Genomic DNA, 27579 nt, shown 5'->3' with positions numbered 1-27579 from the left:
CAGCCCTGATCTGTTCCCAAGTGGCTGCAGCTTCGAGTGCTCCAGGCATAGACAAAGCACATGGACAAGTATGTGATCAGTGTTGCTCGTGTTCCTTTTGTTAGTCTACGTGTACGCCCTGGTAAAAAGAAAGTCAGATGCATGTATTGGGTAATCTGATCAATGTGGAAAGATCTAATTGCAGGTTAGATTCGATTCCAAACACACAGAGCATGGGATGGCTTAGCTGAAGCTAAGTGGTTAGGCAGAGGTGAAACCTAATACTCAAGTAAAAGTATAAGTACAAGCTCTAAATGTTACATTGAAGTACAAAAACAAAAGTGTTCCACTAAGAAAACAGTGTATTTCAAACAATGTAGAATTGGATTTAGGTGATAACATAAATGTAGACATGTAGTCAGGATTTGTTTGACAAATTCTCAAAGATGAAAATTCCAACTAAAATCACCTGCAGACTGAAATACAGCAGTTGGTAAAGGAGAGGCTGATTTTAAGCAACTTGCACAGTGACAGGAGGTTATTCCATAAATGATACATCAGTATTTTATTCATATTTTATTATTCTTGTAAATATCCTGCAACTACTAATTAATAATGTTAAAATGAATGTAGTTATGTAAAAGTACAATATTTTCTTGCGTAAATACAAGAAATGGAAGTACAGATACAAAAGTACAAGTACCCCAAAATTGTACTTTTTACAGTACAGTACTTGATTAAATGTCTTTAGATACTTATAACCTCTGGTTAGGGATCCATCTGATTAGTAAAATAATGTGATAGTACAGAATCTGCATTGCTGAGGCACTGAGGCAGTGAAGGGCAGAGAGTTCTCCAAAACGCAGATACAGGAAAAGTGGAAAACTTTAATAGAAGTTAATGATGATAAAACAGCATCTGAAGCCCGTTCACCCAAATGTTTCCTGTGTTTAGAATTATGTAGGTGTGAATTGAACAACAATTTTACTAACTACTTTCCCTTTTCCAGGTGTTAAGAGCCCTGCTTTCCAACATGTTCGAGTGACACCACGTACAAACTACTTGTGTTTGTTTGTGGTGTACTTAACACCTGGGACAAAACTTTTGAAGGTTGGATTTAAGTCCCAAGCAGCTACTGTAGCCCTCCTCTGTATGCATCACACTGCCGTGCTCCACCAACAGATATAAATTCCCTAAAGCAACATTCCCAAACACAGTCTACACCATACGCAAAGAAAGTTAAAGTCTCCTTTCTTTCTTTCTTTCTTTCTCTCTGTCTCTCTCTGTCTGTCACTCTGCATCTGCACTCCCACCACTCTCAACTCTGCTTCCATCTTTTCTAATCTCCTGAGACTTGCTTTGTTATTTGGTTATTCATACACTGTTCATAAGTCTAGCTTTGTAACGGAGGGCCACTCCAGTTTCCCTCTAGTTAGCAGCATTTTCTGTTCTTATGGGCATGAAATCTGATCTCACATGTCAAAAAACTAAATTGGTCAACTGACTAGTTAATGACTAGGGGATTGGTAAGACTTAGAATAAATGTGGGTAGTTGGGTTGAATCCAGAAACATTACAAAAATCAGAACTAACAGGAACTTATTTCTTATAAATTGGGTCCACTACAAATGGTGCACTGTTCCATTAAATAAGCCTAACGTACCAATCATCAGGCGCTACCATCACCACGACACCTCCTCTAAACACCTTTAAAAACCCAGTTATCCAGTTTCTTACCTTGATATAATTTTCCATGCTAAGGAACTTGACGCAAAAAGCAGCATCAGCCCCTTAAGATAGTTCCAATAGCCCGGTGTCTGACCAACTTCTCTATCTCAGTGATACTTTTAGCACTACACTTACCAAGGCTGGAATCCTCAAATGCCTCCCCTGGAGGGAGGAGAAGGTGGGGGCTAGTTGTGTGGATGTCTTTGTATGAAAGAAAGGTGGGGGGGGGAGACTAAAGGACCAAAAAGGACCAAGGGGTGGGCGTAGGGCAAAGAGCAGAGGGTGGGCATTTGATGTCAGAAATCATTGAAGACTTCTCTGAAACTTTCCTGCGCTGCACAAAGATGTGTGTGTTTGAAAGTGTCCACATGTGAACATGGACACGTGTTCGTTTTTTGTGTGATAGATTAGCTTGTGTGTATATGTGTATGATTAAAGACGCGTGAAGGTGCTTTCACCTGAGACAAAATTGGAGAAAAAAAAAAAAAAACTGTCCTTGAATTTTCAGTCCTGTCCTGTGCGTGTGTGTCACACACATGCAAGCTCCATGCAAATACCATGAATCTATTATTACATCTGTTCTGACAGGCTCTTTTATTGCCCATTGTCTTTGAGTATAGGGTGACAGCACCCTGTCAAAGCATCAGGATAATCTCCAAATCCAATTCAGGAGTAGGTTGGTCGCTAATAAAACAATGGGATTACACGAGCGTGAGTGAGTGAGATGGGAAGAGGCAGACTGAAATAGACACGGATACTGAGAGCTGTGCGAGAGGCACAGAGAGAGAAAAAAAAAAACGAGAAGGGACACAGGGCAGCGGCCGCTAATGCATGCAGACAGGCAGGCAGGTCTAGCTGAAGCCGCAGCAGCCCAAAAATCCCCCCCCCCCCCCCCCCCACCTACATCCACGCCCCTCCATCCCCCCACTCTCCCTCGCTGGTTCACTCATTTGCTTAACGAGTTCATTTGTGCATAGGCCTTCATCGGGTATGGCTATCAAGTGATGCGCGAGACTGGCCTGCGGAACTGTTGGCCTTCGCAAGCTGTTCACCTGCATCCCTCTCACCCCCGCACCCCCTCCCACTCACTCCATACACACACCCACACACCCACACACATACACACACACACACGCACACATGCACATGAAAATGCACACAGCTTTCAGCTCGTGCAAGAGCACAGGCATCCGACGAGGCCAAGGGAGTGAGGAAATGGTGTGTGAATGCTGGGTTGAAGCTGCAATATTTCCACCATATCAGCCGTGGATCTGAAATTTAAATGGTTGTATGGTTTCTTTTGTCGATTGTAGAGCTGAATTAATGGCCAATTAATTGATTAGCTGATAAACAAAAAAGTTATTAAGCAACTACTCTGATAATTTATTAATCATTTAAGTTGTTCACATTCTAACTAAAATGCGAGGCGTTGCTCATAGTTTGGATTTTCTTTGCCTTAAGTGAAAAGGTGATGAAAAATGTTAACTTTACCAACTTTTCAATTATGCATTTTCTTTACAGAGCCTGGGAGGTGTCAATGAGCAAGACTTTAGAATGCCTACACATGAATTCATAACGTATTCACACAAATGTGCTCAAAGTCTTTAGAGCATTATATATTTTGCCTGTTGCTCATTTCTCAAAGCCTTTTGTGCATCACTTTCAAAACTGTAGTGTATCAAAATGCCCATGTAAAAGTTTACTTTTTCTACATCGGATGATGCAATATCAAAAAATATTTTACAACTAAAAGTCACGTCATACATATTTTACACTCACATGTCCACGGAAAGCACGTTTAGCATTTTGTGGCTTCCTCGTGGATATGAGAGGTGATCAGGTGTCATTCTGTCCACCGGGTCACCAGCTTTCTCTCTGCTCCACTATATTTACGCATTGGGTATATTTTTGTCAGACAGGCTCATATCTCTGATGTGTGAAATCCAAACATAAATGCACATATACATATATATGACACCTATATCATGTTTTAATAAAGTCACACATACAATATTGTTGTTCTCATGTCAGTAGTTAAATAGTGAAAAATGATCACATCTTTGTGTCCCATGTCTGGGAGCATTTCTTCTCTCTGGAACCAGCCTTTATGGAAAATTATTAATGAGGAAACAGTGTAATATTTGAATGAACATACCTAATTTCGAATTGAGCTCTTTTTATTTTGGTCAATTTATTTTAACGTCTTTCACTGGGATGACCACTGTTGTAGTGTATCTACTTTAGTGTTCAGTATCTCTCACTACAATCACATCAGACTTCATCACCAATCTTGCTCACTTGTTCGTCCCTCTTTTTCCTCATCAGTTGTTGCCCTCTTCACTTCAGGTAGCATTAACACTCATCATGTCTGAGGAGTTGTTTCACTTAGTCCTCACACTGTAAGTGTGCCGCTTCAACAAGAGTGTGCAAACACTCTCTCTTTCACACACACACCCACACACACTCACACACACACAAACACACACACACACACACACACACACACACACACACACACCCTCAACAGGCATTATCAGCCCTTTTCCCCCCTCGTTTTTCCCTGCTAACACGATGAGCATGCTGCCTCAACGAGCCTCATCATCAGCTCTTTTCTCCGCTGGTTTCTGCTTCCTATAAATCCATGACAAAGCTGATGAATAAGCCTCATCAGCCTTTTCTGTCAGAGTTTTGCTTAAACTCACCCTTCTTCTGAATGCACTATGAACGCAAAGTGCGCAGGTTACAGCAGTACACAGTAAAATAATGGAATCACGCTTACAGTAAGTGTTCAAAGCAACTAAACAGTTCTTATAACAATCTCTGACTCATACAGATGAGATTATGGTCAGGGTTTGAATAAATTTTAGTAGAGTATGCTGAATTATAACTTTCTAACTATTATAACTATCCATTTGAATGTTTGAAAAACAAAAATTCACTTCAGGTCAGCTATTGATGCTATCTGCTAATTGTTCTCAATCACAGTAACACAACCTCAGACGAAATAAAAAAAAAAAGTAAAATGCAAATGGATCTGTGGCGCAAAACGATTATGCAAAGGATTGGTTTGCAGCCAAAGACCCAGCAACAATTGTATTGTATTAGTAAGTATTTTAAAATGTATGATTTAAAAGCATGTATATATGAACAATAATATATATTTTTTTGTTTGTTTGTTTTTTTTTCCACATGAACATCATCTCATTTTTTGTTTTTGTTTTTAGAGGAACATACAGAAACAGGAATATTGTGAAGTGAATCAAACTTATCCAAGTGCACATCAACTATGTCATGAATTAAAATCATATAACACAGTTGGGAGAATATATTCTATTGCTGGTTCTTCTCATCTTCTATTACTGGTGATAAGATGAAGAAGCCAACTCCAGCAAAGTGGGTTAATCCTTAGCTACTGGCATCACACAATTGGTGCAGAAATAAAAGGAACACCTGCATGGATGCAGACAATCAGCAACTGGGATGCTGTTAGAATCATTCAGGGGGATGAATAGCCAGGTTACAGGGTTGGGGTTGCACAATATCTGCAACACTATACCTAAAATATGATTCACGTGTACATGTAAAGGTACTCATTTCAAGGTGTTTTACCTTGTCGTGGTTTGCATGAAGGACGCTCAGAAATCAGTTCAAAGCTATTTATAAAGCTCTTAATTAGGTAAGAAAAGAAAGACAAATATAAAAGGAATGGAAAATGTTTATTAATTATTCTAAGCCTCTACCTCATTTTTGGCCAAGCATCATTATAAAGCTTAAGCTAGCACTAGCATGAGACTTGAAATCAGTCCACGCTCTGTGAAGCGCTGCAGGCATTCATCATTATAAAAAGTAACAATAAATGAGAATACTTTAAAACCTACTAATGATGCAGAAATATTTGAAGTTCTCTGATTGGTTAATGTGGCGAGCCTCACACAAAAAAACCTTCAGAAACTACTATCTGAGTCACAGGAAGTCTCCACATTAAGATGATGTTTTGAAATTTATTTCTACTAGAAAAACATCCCAACCAGTCACATACTATAGCTTTAATAACTGTTTATGCTACATTTTTATTTTTGTTACTATACTAAATGCGTAAATGCAGTGTTTTGTATAGCTGTTTCTAGCTGGGATACTGTGTCTCCAAATCTCCAGGCATCATTTCATTCATAAGCCACTGTATAAATATGGGATTTACTGGATTGGGTGAGCTGCAGGGAAACCGCAAATAAGAAACTAACAGCATGTACAGGACTGAGGACTGAATGCCCTAAAATACTATCTGAAGAAGTCTTGACTTCAAAAAGAAGCACTCTACCAAATAAGATCAGACTACCAAACAGCCCGAACACAAAGGGAAAGAAAGGAACGTGCATTTTAACAATGAAGAGTAGGTCAGTAAGTCAGCCAGTGGGTAAAGCTCATTCACTGTTACTTTCCACAAAAAAATATCTGTAACTGGGGATGCATTTGACGGAACATGCCCCTTTCAAACAAAGAAGCTGTTAAGGTTAAAAAAAAAAAAAGAAAATTTTAAAGAACTAGTGTTGAGGCAGCATGCTTTCAGTTTCAAACCTTGTTCTGGGTCTGGTGTGCATATGTACATACTGGCATTGATTCTTGTCTGGTGAACGTTAACAGTTGAAGTTAAAGCTTTAGAATTAGGTTCTCTGTGGCCCAGATAGTTCAGCTTTGCAATGAAGAGAGACTTAAATGAAAGGGTAACCGCACTTGTGTGGTACAGTCAAAGGTCAAAAGCTCCTGGAGCAACTCAGCACTGCAGTCATTTTTATCTGTGTGCAAATGCCTTGCATGGAAGATAAATGGCTTTGATGACTGCATTTTCACACCCAGATAAGATTGAGTAGTAAACTCATATTAGAAATTTGAGTTAGCTCTTTTTTGTAACCTGTTCGTCTTAGTGTTTTTCTGTTGGCCTTAAGTCAGGACTGCTAAGGCAAAAACTCATATTGGAGCATATCCTCAACACATCAGCACTAATTCCAATGGCCAAAAACTTCAGGTTGGAGCGTAGAGCCTCTACACCGCTGAGGGCTCTGAGCTTTGGGCAGTTCACCTTTGCCTTAACCCCAACATTCTTCAATAGTGTTTTTGCTTGAGGAGGGAAACTCTAGCTGAGCTACTGACCACTGGGTCACCCTACCATATATGCACTTTACTCACCATCCCCAAGAGTTTCTGTGAGGATGAGGAGACCACCTTTCTCTCTCTCTCGATCTATTCTAGTTGGTTCTATTCCGTTTCTATTAGAACTATTGCATTAGACTGACTCACAGTGGTTTGGCTTGGTGTACCTAATAAACTGCCAACTGATTGCATATCAGAAATGACTGGGTATATATAGTGGCTCTTAAGCATAAATAAGGCCCCTTACTTTACCCCTATAGTGTATTACTAACCCATATTTTGTATCATCCCTTTAACCTTAGTCAAAAATTGCCTCTTCTCTCTCTTGCCTCCAGCATTTGTCTGAAGCCCTGTCATTTTATGCATCACCACGAAGAGCCACACAAAGATGAACTAAAAGTAAGTAATATGCTAATATCTAACATGTTACACCACTTTCATCTTAATTTGTTGACATTTGCACAAAGCATGGATATTTATGCTGCACATGGACTCATGTGATCCACAAGTGAGGGACAGCAGGGCTCACTTGTGCTTGAAGATTGAATCACGGTTGCACCTGTGCAGAGTGAGAGGAATGATTTTATGTTTGGGACTACACCAAGCCCTCTCCCCATGTTCTGCCACAATATGTCTAGCGCTGCAAATAGTCTTTGTTATGAAATTCCAGTAAATATGAATGTTCCATAATTTGCTAATCCAGCGAAAGTAATGAAATTCTCTGACTGGTTGCCGAGGAATATATCTGTACAGCACTTTGAGTGTTGTTCAAATAATTGACTGCATGTCTCCAAACATTTGTACTGGAAAAAATTTCTAGTAAAAAGATACGTAGAAATAACTATACACTATAGCTTCAGGTTGGAGCACTTCAAATCACTTCATGAATCATCAGTGTAAAAGATCTGGACTAGCTGCTTCCCATATTTCTGATCTTTACGCAAAATTAAGCTGCTACTGCAGATATGTGACTAGTATTGATGTTCTTGTCTAACTCTCAGTAAGACAGTTAATAAGTGTCCCTAGATCTCATCTCCCTAAATGTCAAACTGTATATTTGAGGAGAGATGTTCTGTGATTAGAAACTTCCAATCACAGAGCTTGAAACTGTGACACAGTTGGTCATTGGTTTAGTAATATTTCATAGAAAATAAAACTTATATCTTCAAAAACGAAGGTGAAATCAGTCGAAGTAATGGTCACAGCGTAGAACTACTAACAGAAGTCCTGCCTTTCCACACTGAGGAACACTGATACAATGAGAAACTATAATTTACAACCCTATCGCCACCTCTATTTTCATTAATGTTAGCAAATGCTTTTCAATTTTCACTTTTTCACTCTTGACTTGCATATCCACATCAATTTATGTCCACAGCAGGCCAGTGACATTTTCCTCTCATCAGTCACCCAGCTCTCCACTCAGCAAGTCAGTCAGCTGGTCAGCTTTTCAGCCACCGCTCCAATCAGCCATTATCAGCCATTCATTCTTCTCAGTCAAGTTTGCGATGATCCCTCCACTCAACCGTGCATGTGCAGTCAGCTTGCTCTGTGTGGTGTAGTATGACTATGTGCTTCTGCAAGGCAGCTGTGAGCCCAGAAGCTTCACTTAGTGAAGTCAGAGGGAGACTGAAGGTTAGAGCCACCATAGGGAGATGGACCAGGGGCACGCGCATACACATACAAACACAAATCAGTGCACACAGCTTTTACATATCTATTTCTGACTCCCTTTTCTCTTATCCACATGTGTCTGTTCCCTTGCTTGGTAAGCCTTGGTGCAGTGAGTAAACACACTTCTGCTCCATATACTGCAACACCTGCCCCCAGATGGGCAGAGTTTGTGTGTCAGAGTGAGTGAGAGTGTGTGGGCCCCTGCTGGCTACCTACGCTACATGTAAAGTACTTAACTGTATACTGTAACATTATATATGACATCCATAACACATTGCCGCTAACGTGAATCTGTCAGCATTCCTGTCAAAAAAAGGCATATGCTCTCATGTTTAAACTAACAGGGGGTAATTTTAGTAGAACGTAGAATCACCCTGTTAAATAGGCACTGAAACCGTGACAGCCTGCAGGGCAGACATGCTAAATATATATCTAAATGAGATCGTATAGGAGACGTAAACAGAAAAGGTAGGTGTTGGTGTGATGGTGTTCTGGATGAATGCCTCTTCAGTGGAAGAATTTGTACTTCTCTACACAACAAGCCTCATTAGCTTCTTGGCAAGGCACCCTGTGATCCAGAAAATATGCTTATGTACAAAGCAATAATTTGGGTCAATCTGTTAAAGCTATTAGTTTTCTTTGAGTTGTGACTATTTCAGACTAGTAGTGGATCGAGCTTCTATTACTTCAATTCAAAAACAAGCAAATTTAGTTCACTGTTGCACTTTTAATGTGCGGTTAGGATAAATACAACGTCAGTCAAATATTTTGACATTAACACAATGAAACACTGGATAATTTCCTGAAATTAGCACATGGAGTCAAAGTAATGACAACACAATCTAAGCTTTTGTCTGGACATGGAAATGGTATCCAATCTGATCCTTTCTTTCTTTTTCTCTGAAAATGGATGTCAGAGCCAATCACCAGTCCTCGCTTAGTAATTACCAGATCCATCGGAACTTCCTATTAGTCCAATTATTAGTCGAGCATGTCTTGGAATCACAAATGACCTCAGACTATTGTCCCAACCCGGTGAGGTTGGTCTACCGCTGAGAGGAAGGATGTGACCCATGTAATGACAGAGGAAATGAAGGCGCAGGGCTTTGAGCTTTGAGCTAGGCTTTTTCAGTCATAAAAAGTAAGACAGGAAATAGAATGATTTTGGAAATGGGAGACGTTTTGTGGATAGTGATAGAGATCAGGGAAATGCTTGTATGGAGCGAGGTGCCAATGGATTGTGGATGGCTTTTGGGGTGCCCAAAGGAGCAAAACATCAAAAGAAATAATCTTTGAAAGTTTTTTTTAATCATATTACAATTATACAGAGTGATGTAAGTTTAATTACATGGGTCCAGACAGACTGTTTGCTTAAAGCCCAAAATCTGTGCAATCAGACTGCACTGTTCCATGACCCGTGGGTATGTACCGTTTAGTTTAACATCACTGACACTGCTCTTGTGAAGCAGTTTTACTGTTGTATTTTTACACCTTTTCACGACCAGTACAACAAGCAGAGAAAGTTCCTGTTCTTGCTGTCATCATGTTTTGATAATATGCATGAGTGTGTTTGAATTTTCTTACTCAAATGTACAGTACACTAACACATCCCTCCAAAGGCAAGTGCAAACCATGAAGTGACCTCGAGGCAGCATGGAGCCATTTTGGCTATCATTGTTTTTTTTGGGTGATGCCCCATTCCATACAGCTACTGTGACATCAAACCTTATTGGTTACTAGGCAAACAACGACTTCAAAAATACAAAGACATGCTCGGCCCACTGATACAATTACATTAATACTCATTTTACAGAACCTCAGTTTTCATTATGTCACTTTCTGAAGGATTTCCACTCCTGCTGAGATGACTATAGAAGCGCCATGCCAACACAACTGGTAATGTCAAAGCAATTTCAGTTCCAGTGGAAAAGAGGTCCTCCTGCTAGGCAAACAAGAATTTGCACATACCAGCCATCATACACAGCATCAGGTTATTTGATGATAACAAAACTGAAATGATAAATCAGTGGTTTCATGGTTTGTGTTTTGAGGTATAACATGAAGTTGAGTACCTGTCTAAATAAGCCACATTTATTTTGGAGATTTTAAATAGTACGGTTAAATCAAGTTTGACATACACATTTTGATACTGCAACCTCTTTTATGCATTTTCTACTGGCAGAACTTCCATAATGTATTTATATGTAAAAGGATAATGCAAACAGTATCTTAAAAATAAAAAACATTTTGATTGGCCTAGATAGGATAGGATAGACCCTTTTTATATAGTACATGCCCCTATGAAAGTTAGATGCAGTGGCAACCAGTGCTTTTAATGACATACTGTCTACACAACTAAACCTGTAAATGAGACTGTAGCCTGTCAGTCTAAGCTTCGGGAGAAATATGGTGTGCGCATGTTAACAAATCTAAATGGTTCAGAACAAGAGGATTAGTGTGTGCACTGTTGTGGAGTTGACATTCGTCAAATGCCACTTTGGGTAATTGTTCCTACACTACACACATATACACATACGCATACATATACACACACCTGTGCTGGTGCTGCTGCGCGCACACACACACGCTCACAATATGCAGCCCTAAAATATCTTCAACCTTCCACCCACAACAACCTTCCATTCCTGAATTTTGTGTGAGCACTTCCAGCAGCTGTCGTGTTGGTGTGTGTGTGTGTGTGTGTGTGTGTGTGTGTAAAACTCTGTATTTTCCTACAGAGCTGGAGCAAGCTGACTCAGCCTTGACAGTAGCAATTGGAAACGGGAGACAAGGACTGGGCTAATAATATAAGCCGGCAGCAAGGTTGGATGCACACACACACATATGCACGCACAGACACACACTTTTTGTCTCTACCTGCCATGATGGAAATAACTGTATATCTTATCTTAAACAGATTAGAGGATGTAATTGTTACAAAGTGCTTCAAAGTCAGTTAAAAAGCGAGCAGTGAGCGTAGGACGTATGTGCCAAAGTGTGCGATTAAAGTGGCTTGTGGAGTGGGGAGGGCTGGACCAGGGGGCATAAATACCGGCCTTTTCTGGACACTTCTGCTTTTCTACTCTGTCACTCTCTTTCACACACACGGCGGACCAACCCACTTCCTTACCAACCCCATCTCTCACAGTGCTGCCCGGACTTCCCACTGCAATTACTTATAAAAACTTTTCAGGGCCGCCACACGTGGTTGGGTTTTTAAAGAGCTGCGTTCCCCTCCTCACGTGGTGTGGGGCGTATTGAGTCGTCACAGACCCCCTGAATGATCACCGAAAAATAAGGCGGCGTAGACAATAGCTTGTCTTGATGAATTCAATTCTTTCAGGACCCTGTACCGTTGTCCAGGCAGCTCCGGGCAAAACAATCGTTGCTTTGATAGTCCAAGAAACACACACTCACTCAGTTGCTCTTAGAAACTCACTCTAACTACTTCCGAATTAGGATCTAAAGATGATATACATCTGACCGGAACTTGGGTTTTGTTCTATTCTCCTATCCTTGAAGTCTCCACTCTAAGTCTTCTAACAAGATGTTTCCTGCTGCTTAAGCCGGTGTGTGGTGCAACTAATAAAGAAGAAACATCAGCATGCTCGCTTCCGATACGAACAAAAAAGAAAACAAAAACCAAAATAGAGACACAACATGACAGGCAAGGTGAACTGACCTGGTCTGCAGTGGAAGCGGCAATGGTGTTCGACTCAGACATGATTTGATGCTGTGACCCAGTGGTGCTTCTCTGCTGGCCACTGTAGGCTCCTTCATTCACACCTTGCCTTTCAGTTCCGCAGCGAAAGAGGGGGGAGAAAACACAGTATACCCTCCCTTTTGCCCTGGCTTGATTAATGCCTGAATTACTTTCACCTCATTTCATCTGATGGAGCTCTGCTTCCTCTCCGCCTCTCTTGCTCATTCGGCATGGTAGCCCTCTCTCTCTCTCTCTCTCTCTCTCTCTCTCTGTCTCTGCCCCCCCTCCTTTCCTTCTGTGATTCCAACTCTGCCTCCCCCTCCATCCCTCCCTCCCTCCCGCTCTTACTTTTTACTCACCCCTCCCTCTCTTTCTCCTCTCACTCTTTTACTTTCTCCTCCTGCCACCTTTTTCTGTCATATTTCACCATTTCAGGAATAAGCACCCTCCCTCCTTCTTCCCGGCCGTCTACCTCCCCGCTTTTTTCTCCAACTCCCACCACCTCCCCAAAAAAGACACAGGGGAGATCCACAGTCTTTTTCCTCTACCTCCACAATGAATGGCTCGTTGTCACTCCAGCACCTAGGCTGAATACAGAGCAAGTAAGCAGGAGAGAGGAGGACTGATGGTGGTGGAGGGGACAGGGGGGTGCTGAACTTCTAGTTTAGCTGGCCGGAGTAAAGTAGGGGGAGGTCTGGAGCACCCATGGGCTATGGCCAAGCTCTCTCTCTCTCCCAACAGATTAAAGTGAGCAGACAAAAAAAGTGAGGAGCCCACAAGAGAGGAGCCCGCACGACTTCAACTGGACTCCGCTGCCCTCCACTTCTCTCTGTCTCTCTTATTTCTTCCGTTTGTTTTCAGAGGCAGCTGCTGCAACTCTGCAGACCACCAACAACTTCCCTTTCAGCGGGACTTGACTTCTCCAAATCCTCGTCTGTCTCTACACCCTGACATTGCCAATGCCCCCTCCCCTCCCATCCTCTGCCATGTCACCCCGAGAGGCCATCCACGCCAAAGCCCTCCTCCATCGAATCGTCCGCCGACATGTTAAACCCTTTGAAACTCAAGCCTCTGTTTTGTTGCTGACATTGTTGCGCCTGTTTGCCACCATATGGCTAATGGCTACCCCGCAACAAAAAGAGTGGGAAGAAAGTGAGGAAGTGAGCATATGAGAGAGGAAGGTGCATCCACAATAGGGGCGCAGTTGAGAGATCAACAAAAAACATCACTCATGGAGCAGAAAGAGACGCAGCCTTTCAGTGCGTCACTTAGCATCGATTCTTTGACCGGATGCGGTGCGAGAAATGTCAAAAGTTGACAGGCATCTGGCACCCAGCCTAATGGATGTTTGATAGCCGAAGACAACGGCCACTGCCGCTTGAGTGGAGGCCCTCCAGTTATGTTTAACATGAGACGAGCAATGCAGACAGGATGCTATTCATTTGTCTATCAATTCAGAGGATTAGAATCTCACAGGGGACCCAATAAAGGCATCATTACCATATACCCGCCCCATTCTGTGTGCTGAGAGGAAGTACTAAAGGCAATGAAAACAAGTGCTCCCAATAAATTGTTGCACATGTTGATGCATTTAAAACAGACTTTTTGTATTTCTTTTTTCTCAGCAATAGATAACCCATCTAATATTACAGTACAAAAAAGCAAAGTTTTATAATGTTATTTGTCTTTCAAAATGACGTACATAGATTGGTAGCTTCACCAAAAGCATCGCAACATTTTCGTTATGTTGGAAAAAGGTCAGAAATGCTGCTTGATCACCTTCACCTCCACACTTTCTATGAAGAATACCCATAATATAGGCTCTGGTGGCAAAGGCATTTGCTTTGCTTCATGTACAGGTAAGACAATTAATATAAGCCAAGAAGCCTACTTGTGCGGATGACGTGTGAAAGCTGGTTCGAAAGCGTATTATATGCCAAAACACAGGACAGTGGTTTGTAATCCTCAAAAATGGGATTGTACAACTCGGGAAAGTTATCCAACTATTTAATTTTCCCAATGCCTGCTTGTATTCATGTGATTGCCGAAAAAGTTGAGATCCACCTTTGACCGTGCATGATACTGAATTACTTTGCCCCCTGTAGTGCCAGTCCTCACATTTCTCAGCTAAGGAAGACAACTTTAACATGGTTACTCAAGTGCATGTAAACTCCCTGAATGAATGGGAATGTCAGTATGTTTTCACAAATATGAAACTCTGAATGTGGCCTAATGCACGTGTGTGTGTGTGTGTGTGTGTGTGTGTGTGTGTGTGTGTGTGTGTGTGTGTGTGTGTGTATGAAAACATTGAATCATTAGGTCCAATGTGGAGATTTAACCACTTCTTACTAGCTGTATCTGAAGGTCTACTGTGCTCAGATTAGGCCAAACCTAAGGAAAGGCTCCATAAGTACACACAACACAACACACACACTCTCTCTCACACACACACACACACACACACAAACACATACACTCAGTCAAAACTCTAAATTCAGGGAGTACAAACAGTTCTTAAAATAAATACTTGTTGTGGCTGCAGCTGTGCTGTTTGAGGAAGGAGGACGGATTTGTTTCATTAACTAATTGCCCTATTAAGTTAGGTCATTTAGCTCTAATTAGAGAAACACAGATGCTGCAACTAATAATAACACCGACTTGTTAAAGTTCCCACTTGTTTCTTTCTGTGTGCGGTTTCTACAATAGCAAAGCAGCATGTGAGAGAGAATGGCACAGTTCTCGCTGAGGATTTTCACTGCATATTCAAACATACTGAAGCCCGTTCATGGTCGTGACACAAAGAGCCTGGACTGTTCTCACACCCCTGCTCCCAAGTCCATGGCTAATAAAAAATAAATAATAAAAATCCTATTTATTTTATCATAGCTGTCGCTGTTTTCTAACATCAAGACTAAACCATCCAACCAAGTCATAAAGTCCACACAATCAATCGAGGTTGAACAGCCACAATTCCACTACAATAGAGCAAACTCCATCTCCAGATGATGGCGGCTATGTAATACAGTCAAACAACAAAAAAGCCAGTGTAGCTGCCATTTACTTTCACTAATAAACAACAACAAGCCACCGGTGATAGACAAGAGGAGAAAGACAAACACAGAGGAGGGCATGGAGCAGAACACTGATAAGGTCAGAATGGATCTCCTCTTTCCTCAAGGCTTTCCTGTTCATTTCCAAACACATCAACATCCATTAAAGGTGAGCCTGAGGCCGAACGCAGACATCGATCGTAAAGTCCATCACTGAACATACGACACGGTCGACAAATGATGACTGTTACATTCAAATGGAGAGTGAGTGATAAAACAGAGTTTAAGGACTGAGAATCCTCCTAGTTCCACTTTCCTTTTAAGCTCCAGCTCTGACAAACCAATATCCTCTCTGATGACTGTGACAAATATGCAGTAATTTGAAGATTAATGTAGTGTCAAATGTCCTTAACCAGACGTTTAAATCAAGCAGGTAATAAGACATGCTTGTGGTCTGATTTTAAGCTAAAGGTGCTTAAAGCTTAAGGTTGTAACCATACAAACAGATGATGGAGACACAACACAGCATACTGACCTGTCTGTTATGTATATGTGAATAAGGTATCATTGTGTAACTTTACTATCAACCAGCCACCTGAGTTTTTCTGCCTGGTTATTTTATGGTTTCTCTAACCATCTAAGTGCAAATTGTTGCTAATGACTGATTGCAAATTGCAATTGAGTGGAGGGCGTGCAATACAACTCACTGTCAACACAACAACTCCCAAGGCATGATGGGAGCAGATGACACCTGTGTCATACACCAGCGGGGAGGTGTCAGAAGAAAGCATGAAAAAGTTGACAGAAAGATGCACCACCCGGCCATGAAGACATAAGTCAGGAGAAGAAACGTGTTTGAATTTCTTTTTATTCAATCTTCTCTCTCATGTTTTTCTCTTTCTGTTCAAAGGACTCTTATCTGAGTTGGCAAATACATTCAAATATCACTGCATACTCACAAAAGATTTACTGTATCTCTCCCATGCTTATCCTTTATGGGCTTTGTGATGCAAAAGGTCAGTGAAAGACAATAATATTTAGTGAGGAGATATGCAACTTCAGAATTATACATAATGTTTAATCTGGAAAAGTACACTTTGAATTGTGACATAACATTTTTTTTTTTTTGTTTGCATATATCCAAAGAAGGAGGAAAAAGTTTTGAAACTTGACATATTTCCTTTTGGCTTCCACCATGATGTCAGAGTCAGTGTTCATGTTAAGGTGTGTATGGAAACATGCACCCACATATTGCACAACCACCAACCCAGTGGTACAAGACAACTAGAGCAAAGCCGTGGTCAAACCATCGCACATTCCATCCAAGAAAATCCTTGTTTTTGGTGACTAGAACAAAAACAGTGAAAACCGGCTCCAAAACTGACCTCAATACTGGAGTAGTCAAGTCTGAAGAGACAAGAGTCTGTGTTTTTCCTTTCCATAACATAACTTAAAGGCTTAATTGTTCTCTCACTGCAGCATCCTATTCTGTCCGTTTTAGAGATGAGTAAGTAACTAACTAACTTTGAGACACAGCAGGGTGCAAACCAAATGCCTTCACCCTGACCCTGTGATCCAGTCTCATTTGTCATGTTCACTCAGGCTGTCCGTAAGACTCTGACATTAAGATGTTTTAAGGAGCTTTAAACTTACTGTAATTGTGTGCTTAGTGATGTGGACCTTAAAATAACTACATGTGCAATTTTTTTTAAAAAACATTCAAAGCTACCAGGCTCACAGCATGAGTTCTTGTCTTCTAATATCCATGGATCAACCTGTTTTTACACTGACAGGCCAATCTCACAGGGAGCCAACAGTCATGTCTGGGCTTATTACATCCCCCTCGATCTATATATCTGTCCCTTACAGCAATTAGGTTAATATCTTTTCACCTCTCGTTAGCTCAGCATGCCTGTGATGTGATGTCTGACTGTGAAAGAGGCCTTGAACTGAAGGAAGCATCGATAAGATTGACTTTCGCTTCCCTCCTGAGCAGTTCACACGAGGAAAAGCTGAGCACAGAGCACAGACCAGAAGATATGATAAGAGAAGCGAAGCGGAGTGAAGACAGTCTGACATAAGTGAAGGGAAGAGTAGTGAAGGGAGAACTTCAGAGGATTAAGGTTCACAATAGGACAGGCACCACTGGAGCCACAGAGCAGAAGAAAGGGAAGGAAATACAAAAAGCTCAGTTTTGTAACAGCAGGTCGGCTTTGTCCAGCGCAACAAAAGAACAAAATGTGTTGAAGCGCAGTTGGAGAGGAAAATCAACCTTTCTTGTTCAGTCCAACACAGCAAGCTGCTTTAATTGCAAGCGGGGAGAGAAAGCGTGTGTCAGAGAGGAAAAACATCAGCTGCAGAGAGAATTAAAAAAAAAAAACAAAACACAAATGAGCAGAGCGATAAAGAAGAGACCGCACGGAGATGTGAGACGAGATTGAAATGAGTGAGCGATGTTTGCGTGGGGCGGTGCAGCTGACCTGATCTGAGCATGACCTGGCCTGGCCACTCTGTGGGCACCCAGGGGAGAAGGAAAATGACGCAGGGGGAAGACGAAAGAGTCAAAAAGAGCGAACAGAGAGACATTTCCAACGCTTGGTTTAACCTGAAGTTTCCATGATAATTTCTCTACCCACCTCCCCCACCCCCCCGACCTCCTCATCCCTCACTGCTTTGGCTGGGAGGGCCCCAGCTGTTCGGTCTGTATAAATAGCGTGCGGCTTCGGCTCGGACCCCCGGGGAGAGCGGGGCTCATTGGAGAGAAAGCATGGGAACGAATCGGGCTGGAAAAAGCACACAACATACACATTTTGACAAACATATGGGACCATTGCTGGGGTTTAAAGTGAGGAACATGTGACTAAAGTTGACCTCACGTGGCAGAAGCTCCTGTCGCGCTTGAAATGTGACAGGAGGGGGGGGAAGAGAGGAAAACAGAGACAGAACGCCCTAAAAAATATGTCTTCATTAGTCATTAATTGAGTTTTAAAGTTGACCCATGATCATGAATACATGTCAGACAGCAGTGTGAATACTTGAGACACAGTAACACTTCTCTGAGCCTAAATTCAATACAGTGGCATTACCTGAGTGAAACAGCTTAAATCATTAAAGTAATTACTGTAAAATAATTAAAACGTCTCCGGTTTCATCTTCTCTCTTCTCTTCTTGTGTTTGCTCCACTTCTTAGTCTTCCATTTTAATAAATTGTCCGAATGGCAATAACTGTATCAGGGCTGTGACTCAGTGATACCACCTGGCTGGTTTCTCCTTTTGATACGTTTTTCCTGTCTTCACTTCAGCAGGTGAAATGAATGTTTACCTCTATAAAGAAGTCCAGTTGGCGTTCTACTACTATTTCATGAAAATTGCTGTCTATCCAAACTACTACTGGAGTTACTGTAATGAGGACAGGCCGCATCCAAGTGCTGTAGATTGGCGAGATTCAAGCTGTGAGGATAAACAGTTCATCACTGAGTCATTCATCGCTGTGCGATTGCTCGTCTTCCCTGACGCCAATATTTTCCAGACCTGCAGCTGGATGGAACACTCATGTTTGACCACACTCAACATTTCTACGGTGTTTTGAAAGCCAAAAAGCCATTATGTGAGATTAACCCACACTGTTATAGATTCCATGTCTGAAAGGGGCTAAATAGAGGAGGAAACAGAGAGAGGGGTAAAAGTGATAAATGACACGGGGGAGGTGTGTCCAACCCTGAGAAAAGCAGACCCTCCCTCATCCCAGGCCTCACATACGCATCCAGAGCCAGGGAGCAGGTTTCTTTCAAGCGCAACAAATTACCTAAATATGGTTCTGAAAAGGCCTTTAAAAGGAGTTCAATTGGAAAAGCGTTGAAGATGATAATAATGCTAAAAGAAACCGGGACAGATTTAAGGGCCACGTTGTGTGGACCCAATGTCAGGGCCCTGTCCATAATTTTACTGACTTCAGAGGGTAAGGAAAAGTGAGGAGTCCCCTTTTTCTAACTGGCCTGTCGTTTTTCTTTGGCGTCGGAGGCAGGGAGACCTATTAAATCAGAAAAAGAAGCGGAGGGGACGAAAAATCAGAAAAACTACATTTTCAGCTTCAGTGGTTTTTCCAAATGAAATCTAAAGGTCCGAAACACAATGGACTCCCTTTTTTTTTCCCCCTCTTTGCTGTGTATGTGTGTGAGCATATGTAATGGGTGGGGGTTGGTTGGTGGTGGGTTACCTTTTAAAGAGTGCCCAGCAGTGGACGTGTTTGGCATTTGTGGCTCTTGTCCCTCAATTGTATGTTCGCCACAGTGGCTGCTGTTAAGCTGCCACTGGGCGCTGCCTGTGCCCTGTACGGCTGCTTGTATGTTTTTCCTTCCTTTCATTCAGCTGGTCAGTCGGGAGGGTTGAGTGGGGGGGTAGAATCAGAAACAGAAATCATGTCTGAACTCCCCCCACCTCCCTCCCCACCCACCTGGCCTCGCGGCTCTTTCTCTCCCGCTCCCTCTCTCAGTTCACATCTGTTTGTTGGCCCTTTGCCCCAAAGGCAGTCAACACGGTAGCTGAGCACTGCTGTTAACTGACTGGCAACTCAACATGTTTCTTACATAAGAGCAGGAAGAGAGAGAGAGAGGGAGAAATTCACCTGTAGTTTGTGCACTTGTATTAAGTGGAGTTACAGCTTAGGTGACAACACACAGCTCCAGAGGGAATAAAATATGGTCAAATTCACAGAGATGCACTTGGGGGAATGACTAAAATCAAACCAGGTACCAGAGAAAACCAATTTTTTTTTTATAAAAAGCTCCACAAATGCCTAATGAGACCAAAATTGGCCCCTGGACCACAGCTTGAGCTGCACAGTTTAGTAAGTCACAGTCTTATGGCCCCAAGTTGTTTACAGATTGCAGATTTAGTTGTTTTATCATCTTTTATCATCAAAATGCACCAACTTCTTTAGTTTACTTTAGTGCATCAGACTGTGTCTCTAGTGAGTATTCAAATTTTGCTCATAATGTATCTGTGTGGGTGTGTGCTAATATATAGAGGACGTGTGGGTTGATATATCTATGGGTGCTTGTGCAGAATTCTAAAGTACGCTTATGTGCTGATGTAGTTTTCTAATGTGTGGACCTAATGCATAAGTGTGTCATCTGTCATGTTTCTATGAATCTGTGTGTAGTGTGTGTCCTGACCTCGGGGAGGTTATGGCTGCGGGCCCCACTATTTCTTTCCATTTAGTTTCCACTTCACAGCCTACAGCACACATTAGCTGCACAACCCCTGGGAAATGGCATGTGCACACACACACACACACACACACACACACACACACACACACACACACACACACACTGAGTGACACTCTAATATTCTCTCATATTCACCACACACACACACACACACACACACACACACACAGGGTTCCCACTCAGGAGGGGACACAGCATTATGGGGTAACACAGCTTAACAAATCCACATTCATGTTCAGTAACTGACTAAAGTAAGCGACTGCGGCTGCATTGTTGTTCACAACATACACTGCATTACATAAAAGCTATATGCAAAATATAGAATGTGATATAATATATTTAATATATGAGACATATTTGAAATTTGCAGCTCAGTCAGGAACTGTGTATTTGAACTAGAGCCAAGTATTTAAAGTTCAGCCTTTATTTCAAGGCCAAGGGCCAAACAAACGCATATAAAAATATATAACAGGCAGATTTATTGATAATAAAAACAATCTTAAAATACTGATATTATATTGTCTGTGTCCGCTGTGTTAACAGCACTGTAACACGTGAGCAGATTGTTCTTGCTGTATTTCCAACTCTTTTCCAACAACAGCGGTATCTATCCTACTTTATAGTAGTAGTAAGCAGTAAATAGCATCACATTGATTTTAAGATTCAGATTGTCCCGGTTTAAATGTATGTATATGTATGAGTATTTGTGAACAAGCAGTACTAATAAACAGAAGTAGAATACTAGAGTTTGTAATATGTACTATCATACAGAGTCAAAAGTTGCATGGTTGATCATGGGAATGTGAGAAAATGTCAATGAGTTTACAGCTGACATTCATTCATTTCAATTAGAGTGTTTAATAATCATATCTGACTGTGAATGAACAGTAACACATTCACATGGGAAGTCTTGCCAGTGTTCAATTTTGATCAGAAGCCAGTCTTAGGTGACCTTTCCTTCCGTTTGGCCTTGATGCCGATGGAGGGGAAGCAGTGGTCTGGATAAATACAGCGCTCAGCAGACAAATAAGCTAAACCTCAGTCCAACTCCTCCTCTCCCTCCTCCTACTCTCGCATTCCTATACATACATCTGAAAAAGCAGCAGACTTTTTAAAGACGGATGGAAAAGAAAGTAGCTAAGGAGTGAAAACAAAGAGACAGCGATCCATCCAGTGGACGCTTGTGCCAGGGCACCATCTGCTCATCCGCTCAGTGGAAGTGGTGGCTTCCAGGGCGGTCAAAGACAGCGCAGGAAGATTGAGGGGACGCTCCCTTTGAACGCTGGGGAGTTGAGTTTGGACACAAACGGTCTCGGCAGAAGGCTACCAGGCGAGCCAAGCGGTAGCAGGAAGCCAGTGCCTTGTGTGTCACGAGATTTACGGTGACGGGTCCATCCACCAACCATCTGGGCCGACATAAATAAATTGAACCAGACTGTAAAGAAAGGGCAGGGGCTCACAAAAGGTGCCACTGTGTGTCGAGAAAACACAACAGGAAAGGGAAATTTGACCTCTCCGAAAAGAGACAAAGATTAAACATTAAGTCGAGCAGGATGCAAAGATAGTTAGCAGTTTCATAACCTTGGGGTATAGATGTGAGGAATGTAGATTGAGGAGGGAGAAAGAAGAGAGCTCAAGAACAGAGAGGAGTGGAATAAAGACTGAGGAGACAGTTGGCGATGGGAGAGAAAGGTCTAAGATCCTGTCCGTAATTCTCTGCCTCACACACACACACACACACACACACTCTCTTTCATTCTTTGTTGATGTCTCTAAGCCATGACTTACATCACCGTCTGAATACAACGGTCCCAGCCATGAGAGCTGACCAATCACGAGAGGCAACTTGTGTGTAAGTGTGCGTGAGCGCTTGTCCCCCTTGTCACTGCCAGAGCTGAGTCGTACAATCTACCAGCAGCTCTGTGTTTACCTTCGGAGATAAGCTGTGCCTCTTTCGGTCTGACCTATGACCTAAAAAACACACCAGGTGACACCTCAATAAATGTGTGGAAATGTGCATTATGTGCAAAAGCAATTCTCAGCTTTCTTTAAAATTACATTTACAAAACATAAGTACATTTGAAATTATTAATGAAAGTGGTAACAGGAAGTGTGGGATTGTGATTAATGGCCTCTTAAAGTATGACACAGCTAAACTGATGCAGCTTAAAGTGCAGCACTTTATCTAACATTCATTTTACTTTTAACTAGAACACCGAACTGTATTAAAACTACAAAAACTTTGATTTTGGTGGAATCAAATGAAATGACATCACTCATTGTTGGCCAATGTAGTGTGTCTGTGGAGTCATGTAGCAGTCGCTGTAGTGAACAAGTGTGTGTTAAGTGTAACTTAATTCAAGGAACTGTAACGTATATATACTTATTTTATACTAGATTTTTTTTATAAGCTCTGAAGTTCGGAGACATCTTTTGTCAACTTTAACTTCATCATTTCAATATTTTGAAATTGTTTTCTATGATTTTATTTGTCAACCACAAATGCTTCAGATATCCCAATACTGCTGTACTATTAGTCACAGTCATATTGTCAACACGTCTCCCCGAGGCTGTACAGTAATGATTACTAACTTCATTAAGCTCTATCATCACTGGATGAATAAAGAGTCGGTCTGACAACATGCTCAACATGTACTAATGAGTCCTAAACACAAAGCAGAGTGAGCGCTGATGTGATTATCGTGTGTATTTTCTCCCCCACATTGCTCATTAACCATGGTAATGGCAATTCTGATGATGACGCTTGATTAGAAAGTCAAAGGTTCAGTGAAAGAATTGAGATACATCATCTGAGGACCACATGTCCTGATAATTTATATATTCTCAAAGCAAAAACAAATTAAACTCAGGAGGTTACTTGACAAAAAATGATAGGATCACAAAAATCATCTGGATGCATCATCTGGGGAGCATGAATATCTATAAACCTTCGATCGGAACCATAGTGACGGACCTTCTCTACACCATTGTGATGACTGGAGCCATAGTAACAGTAACCTAATACAGAGGTTGCTCAGTGCTTGGCATTCTTGTTGAGACCCATCTAATGTTAGCACCGGATTTCACATAAGTCTCACGACAAATGGCTTTCTGCATGGCAATTAAGTTTGAAACACCTGTGCTTGTTTCAAGCAAAGGAAAGCTCATATCTTAACTGTGTTTGATGGGTTTGATCTGGCACTCTTACAGTGTGAATGCAGACTCAGGATAAGGCCAGCGCAAATCCAAAACAAAGCTTGGAAAAACAATTCAAATCTTCTTCTTCTGACATTTACTTAATTACTTTGGAGTCCCACAGATACCACAAAACACTGGAACTCTCCCACATTGATTGGCAACCTGTCAAAGCTGCGAACGAGGTGACGATGCGCACAAACACACACACACACACACACACACAAACCAAATCTCCATCCTCCAACCACCTTCAAATGTTATGAGAGACGCGGAGGAGAGCTTGATAAGTGCCCTCTTTTAAGTTCAGACAGCGCATATGCATTTTTACACGGATCTGCATCTCAAAAGGAAAAAAAAAAAAAAAGTCTTATCTGGACCGGGGGAAAGCGAGGCTTCAAATGAGTGAGAATGTCAGGAAAGAGCTGAAACTCTGAGTTTGTGTTTATCTGCGTCTCAAGACGGAGTGAAGGGAGTGCGACATGGACTGAAGTGAGAAAGAGAGAGAGAGAGAGGGAGAAGTGACCTGACTGCCAATTATGTTAAACCTCTATTTAAAGCTTTACCTACAGCTGAGGCCCGACACTGACACATTTGCCTCCTGGCCTCATCTCTTAAAAACAACCCGAAAAACACTGAAAAGCGATGACCTATAACCTTGCGGGTAACATTTTGATGATTTGTGCATCCTCTTGACCAAAAGGACGCTCTTCTGTAATTAAACACCAAAACAATGCCATGACAATAATCCCTCAGAAGGAAACTTCCGGCTTATTATTCAGTGAAAGTTGGATTATCATTGTTGTTACAAAGATAAACACGGTTACATGTTGAGTGAACTGGGGCAAGGTGTAGGCCACACGATAAGATAAAAACGTCTTAAAAACTAGAGTGAATCTGTGAGATAGGAGCAAAAATCGTCTGCTTTTGAAAGGTAGAAAACACACAGATAAGCAAATAAAAGCATGTTTGTGTTCTGAGAGCAGCCACCTGCTCTCCTGTACTCAAACTGGGGGAAAAGCAGAGAATAGCTCAACATGTGGCTCAGCAGCTGCATCCCTCCAGTCAACTCAGACATGTGGCTGCATCCATAGACAACATCTCGGTGGATTCATTCACTTGTATATGTGCCTTAACATTTTGAAAGGTGTTGGTCTGTGTGTGTATGTGTGTGTGTGTTCGCTGAACAAAAGTAAAACTCACCAGGATCCCAGCAAACTGCTTCTCTTCCATCATTCAGGACCTTGTCGCCAAAGATCCCCTGCCTCTCTGCTGCCGTCTCTCTCTCTCTCTGTCTCTCGCTGTCCCTCTCTGGGATGGACTCGTCCGCGTCTTGCTATCAGAAGTTTTGTCTGAGGTGGCTGAGGTTCGCTCGAGTGTCTTCACCCCGGTCTCTCTGTCTCGGGCCCCAACTCTTGCCTTGTCTGTGTTGTTCTGCGAGTGTAGCTTGAGTGGCGTCGCTGCTTTGTGTTAATTCTGCCCTAATCCAGAAACTTTTCTATGCTGTGAAAAGAACATGTGACAGGCAGAGAGGGGGGAGGGAGGGGAAGAGGTGGATGGGGGGGGGGGGGGGGCAAGGCAACACTTTTTAGTTACTTGTCGCCTTGGTCACGTTCAAAACAATTCCTTAGTCTTTGTACATGACCTGCTTCAAGGCAAAAAAATAAATTACATAAACACAATTTCAAAACCAACTGTTGGCGAGTTCAACACGCTATCAGGTAAAAATAAAACTTGTATGGAACATGTGAGCAAAGATGCAGAGAAAGACTGTGGAAAACATGTAGTAACAGATTTGCATTTTGTAGCAAAGCAGCTGCCATAACAAAGTGCCCTTTTGTATAAAGAGATTAACTGTTAGGGGAACGTTTAAACTGCCCATTGACTACGGTTGTAGGAAAGCCAAACTGAGAAAAGAACACTCAGAAACAGCCCAGATTCAGAGGCGATTGGCAGAAAATTTCTCTGATTGACTGAAATCAAAATTTTCTGTTAGATGATAGTTAGTTGCTCTTTTGTCCAACTAACAGCCAAAAAACCCAAATATTTAATTTGCAGTGATACACTCATAAAAGCAGCATGTTATTCTAACATTTCTGATAGAAAACCTACTTTACTCCATAAAGTAATTCCATAACTATTGTTAGTGCCGATATACTGTAGTTCAGGATAAACTTAAATACATTAAGAAACGGAACTACAATACACAGAGGTCTCCATCACCTTTTAAATTTATACACCTCACAGTGAGTCCCGTAGGTTGGCCTATAGAGAAAGTAATGTGAATCAAATTGAGTAACTGTGCAGCATGTCTACCTTCCTCTTGCTCCATCACTTACTTACTGAATAAAAACCCTGGTGTACTAAAAGCACCAGAGCAAAAAAGGAGAGGAAAAAGTAGCCAAATATAGCCACCATTCAGTTACACTCAAATACATGCACATGTGAGAATGTGCATGTATTTGTGTGTAACTAAATGGTCTACGGGGATGTAAAATGCCATGGGTTATCCATCATACACAACACCTTGCTCATATAAAAGATTAGAGAAAAAAAAAGATGACAAAAAACAGGGAATGGTATGATGTTTGCAGAAAACTAAATCAAGGGAAACACCAACGAAAAGAAAAGCAGCTGAGAAGTAACTAACAAGAAACTAACTGGTAAAAAAAAGCCTCTAGTCAGAGGGCTCCAGCTCCATCCTGCTGGTTCACTCTAATAACGTATTTCACAAAGCGAGAGCAGAGCCAGTCCGTTTGGGTAACACAAGGAGGAGTGGCTGTAGGACGGTCCGTCAAACCAGACCTGAGGTGTCTCTTACTTCTCATGCAACGTTAAAAGACCTAAACAGCATACAGTGCAGGCTTCCAGGAATAGGTTTTATCAAGTCGCATGGTACATCCTTAACAGCTAATAACATAATAAATAGGCAAGATATTTTATTTGTATAAAAGTGAGCTCAGCCTCGGGAAGACAGCGTGATGTCCGTGATGCCACTTTGCCTACAGCTCAATATTTGATCATCAATGATGGCTTCAGTGGTTTTTGTCAGACAAATTCAGAAAAAACATATACTCATTACTATTTGAAATCCTGCTCATACATCCATGTGGGGAGGGGAGGCTCAGGAGGTGAAGCAGCTTTGGCAAAGATTTTGGTTGTGAACGATTCAGGCGTGAGTAAACAGCTTTGCACATTTGAAAATTCTAAACGCTTCCCTCAATACAGAGACAGACGGCAGATGGACCACAGATACAGTGGCTTTGGAAAGTATTCAGACCCACTTCCCTTTGTTGCAAACTGCACTGCCTGTCCAAAGGAAAAGTCACACACTCAATATTTCATTGGCCCACCTTTGGCTTTGATTACAGCACGCATTCACCGTCGCATCACTTCAATAAGCTTCTGCAATGTCAAACGTTAATTTGAGTTTTTTTTTTTTTTTTCACCAAGATCTTGTATTGATGATGGGAGAGTTGGACCGATGCACAAAGTCTTCTACACCACATCCCAAAGATTCTCAGTGGGGTTAAGATCTGGACTCTGTGGTGGCCAATCCATGTGTGAAAATGATGTATCATGCTCCCTGAACCACTCTTTTACAATTTGATGATTCCTGGCTTTGTCATCTTGGAATATGGCCATGATATTAGGAAAAATCCAGTGATGAAATAACCTGGTCATTCAGTACATTCAGGTAGTCAGCTGACCTCATTCTATGGACACATAGCTTTGCTGAACCTAGACCTGACCAACTGCAGCAACCCCAGATCATAGCACTGCCCCCACAGGCTTGTAGGGGGACACTAGTCATGATGGGTGCTTTACTTCACCCACCTCTCTTCTTACCCTGATGCTCCCATCACTTTGGA

General features: G+C 41.8%; 1 protein-coding gene across 4 annotated transcripts in view; it reads right to left on the bottom strand.

Annotated features, from left to right (window-relative positions):
• Positions 1-27579, bottom strand: part of slc6a9 (solute carrier family 6 member 9) — a 63853-nt gene that overhangs the window by 27183 nt on the left and 9091 nt on the right. For 3 of the 4 annotated variants that reach the window (XM_026374695.1, XM_026374696.1, XM_026374697.1), the window contains exon 2: positions 24911-25210. In XM_026374695.1, coding sequence (XP_026230480.1) covers positions 24911-24943 — 33 coding nt within the window. In that variant the 5' untranslated portion in view covers positions 24944-25210. Of the gene's footprint in view, positions 1-12210; positions 12298-24910; positions 25211-27579 lie in introns of those variants that run through there. The other variant, XM_026374694.1, reaches the window with a different exon arrangement.

The sequence above is a fragment of the Anabas testudineus genome, chromosome 17 (assembly GCF_900324465.2).
Source record: "Anabas testudineus chromosome 17, fAnaTes1.2, whole genome shotgun sequence".
Lineage (NCBI taxonomy): Eukaryota > Metazoa > Chordata > Actinopteri > Anabantiformes > Anabantidae > Anabas > Anabas testudineus.
The sequence above is the reverse complement of the archived record's forward strand: the minus strand, read 5'-3'. Positions and strand labels throughout refer to the sequence as shown.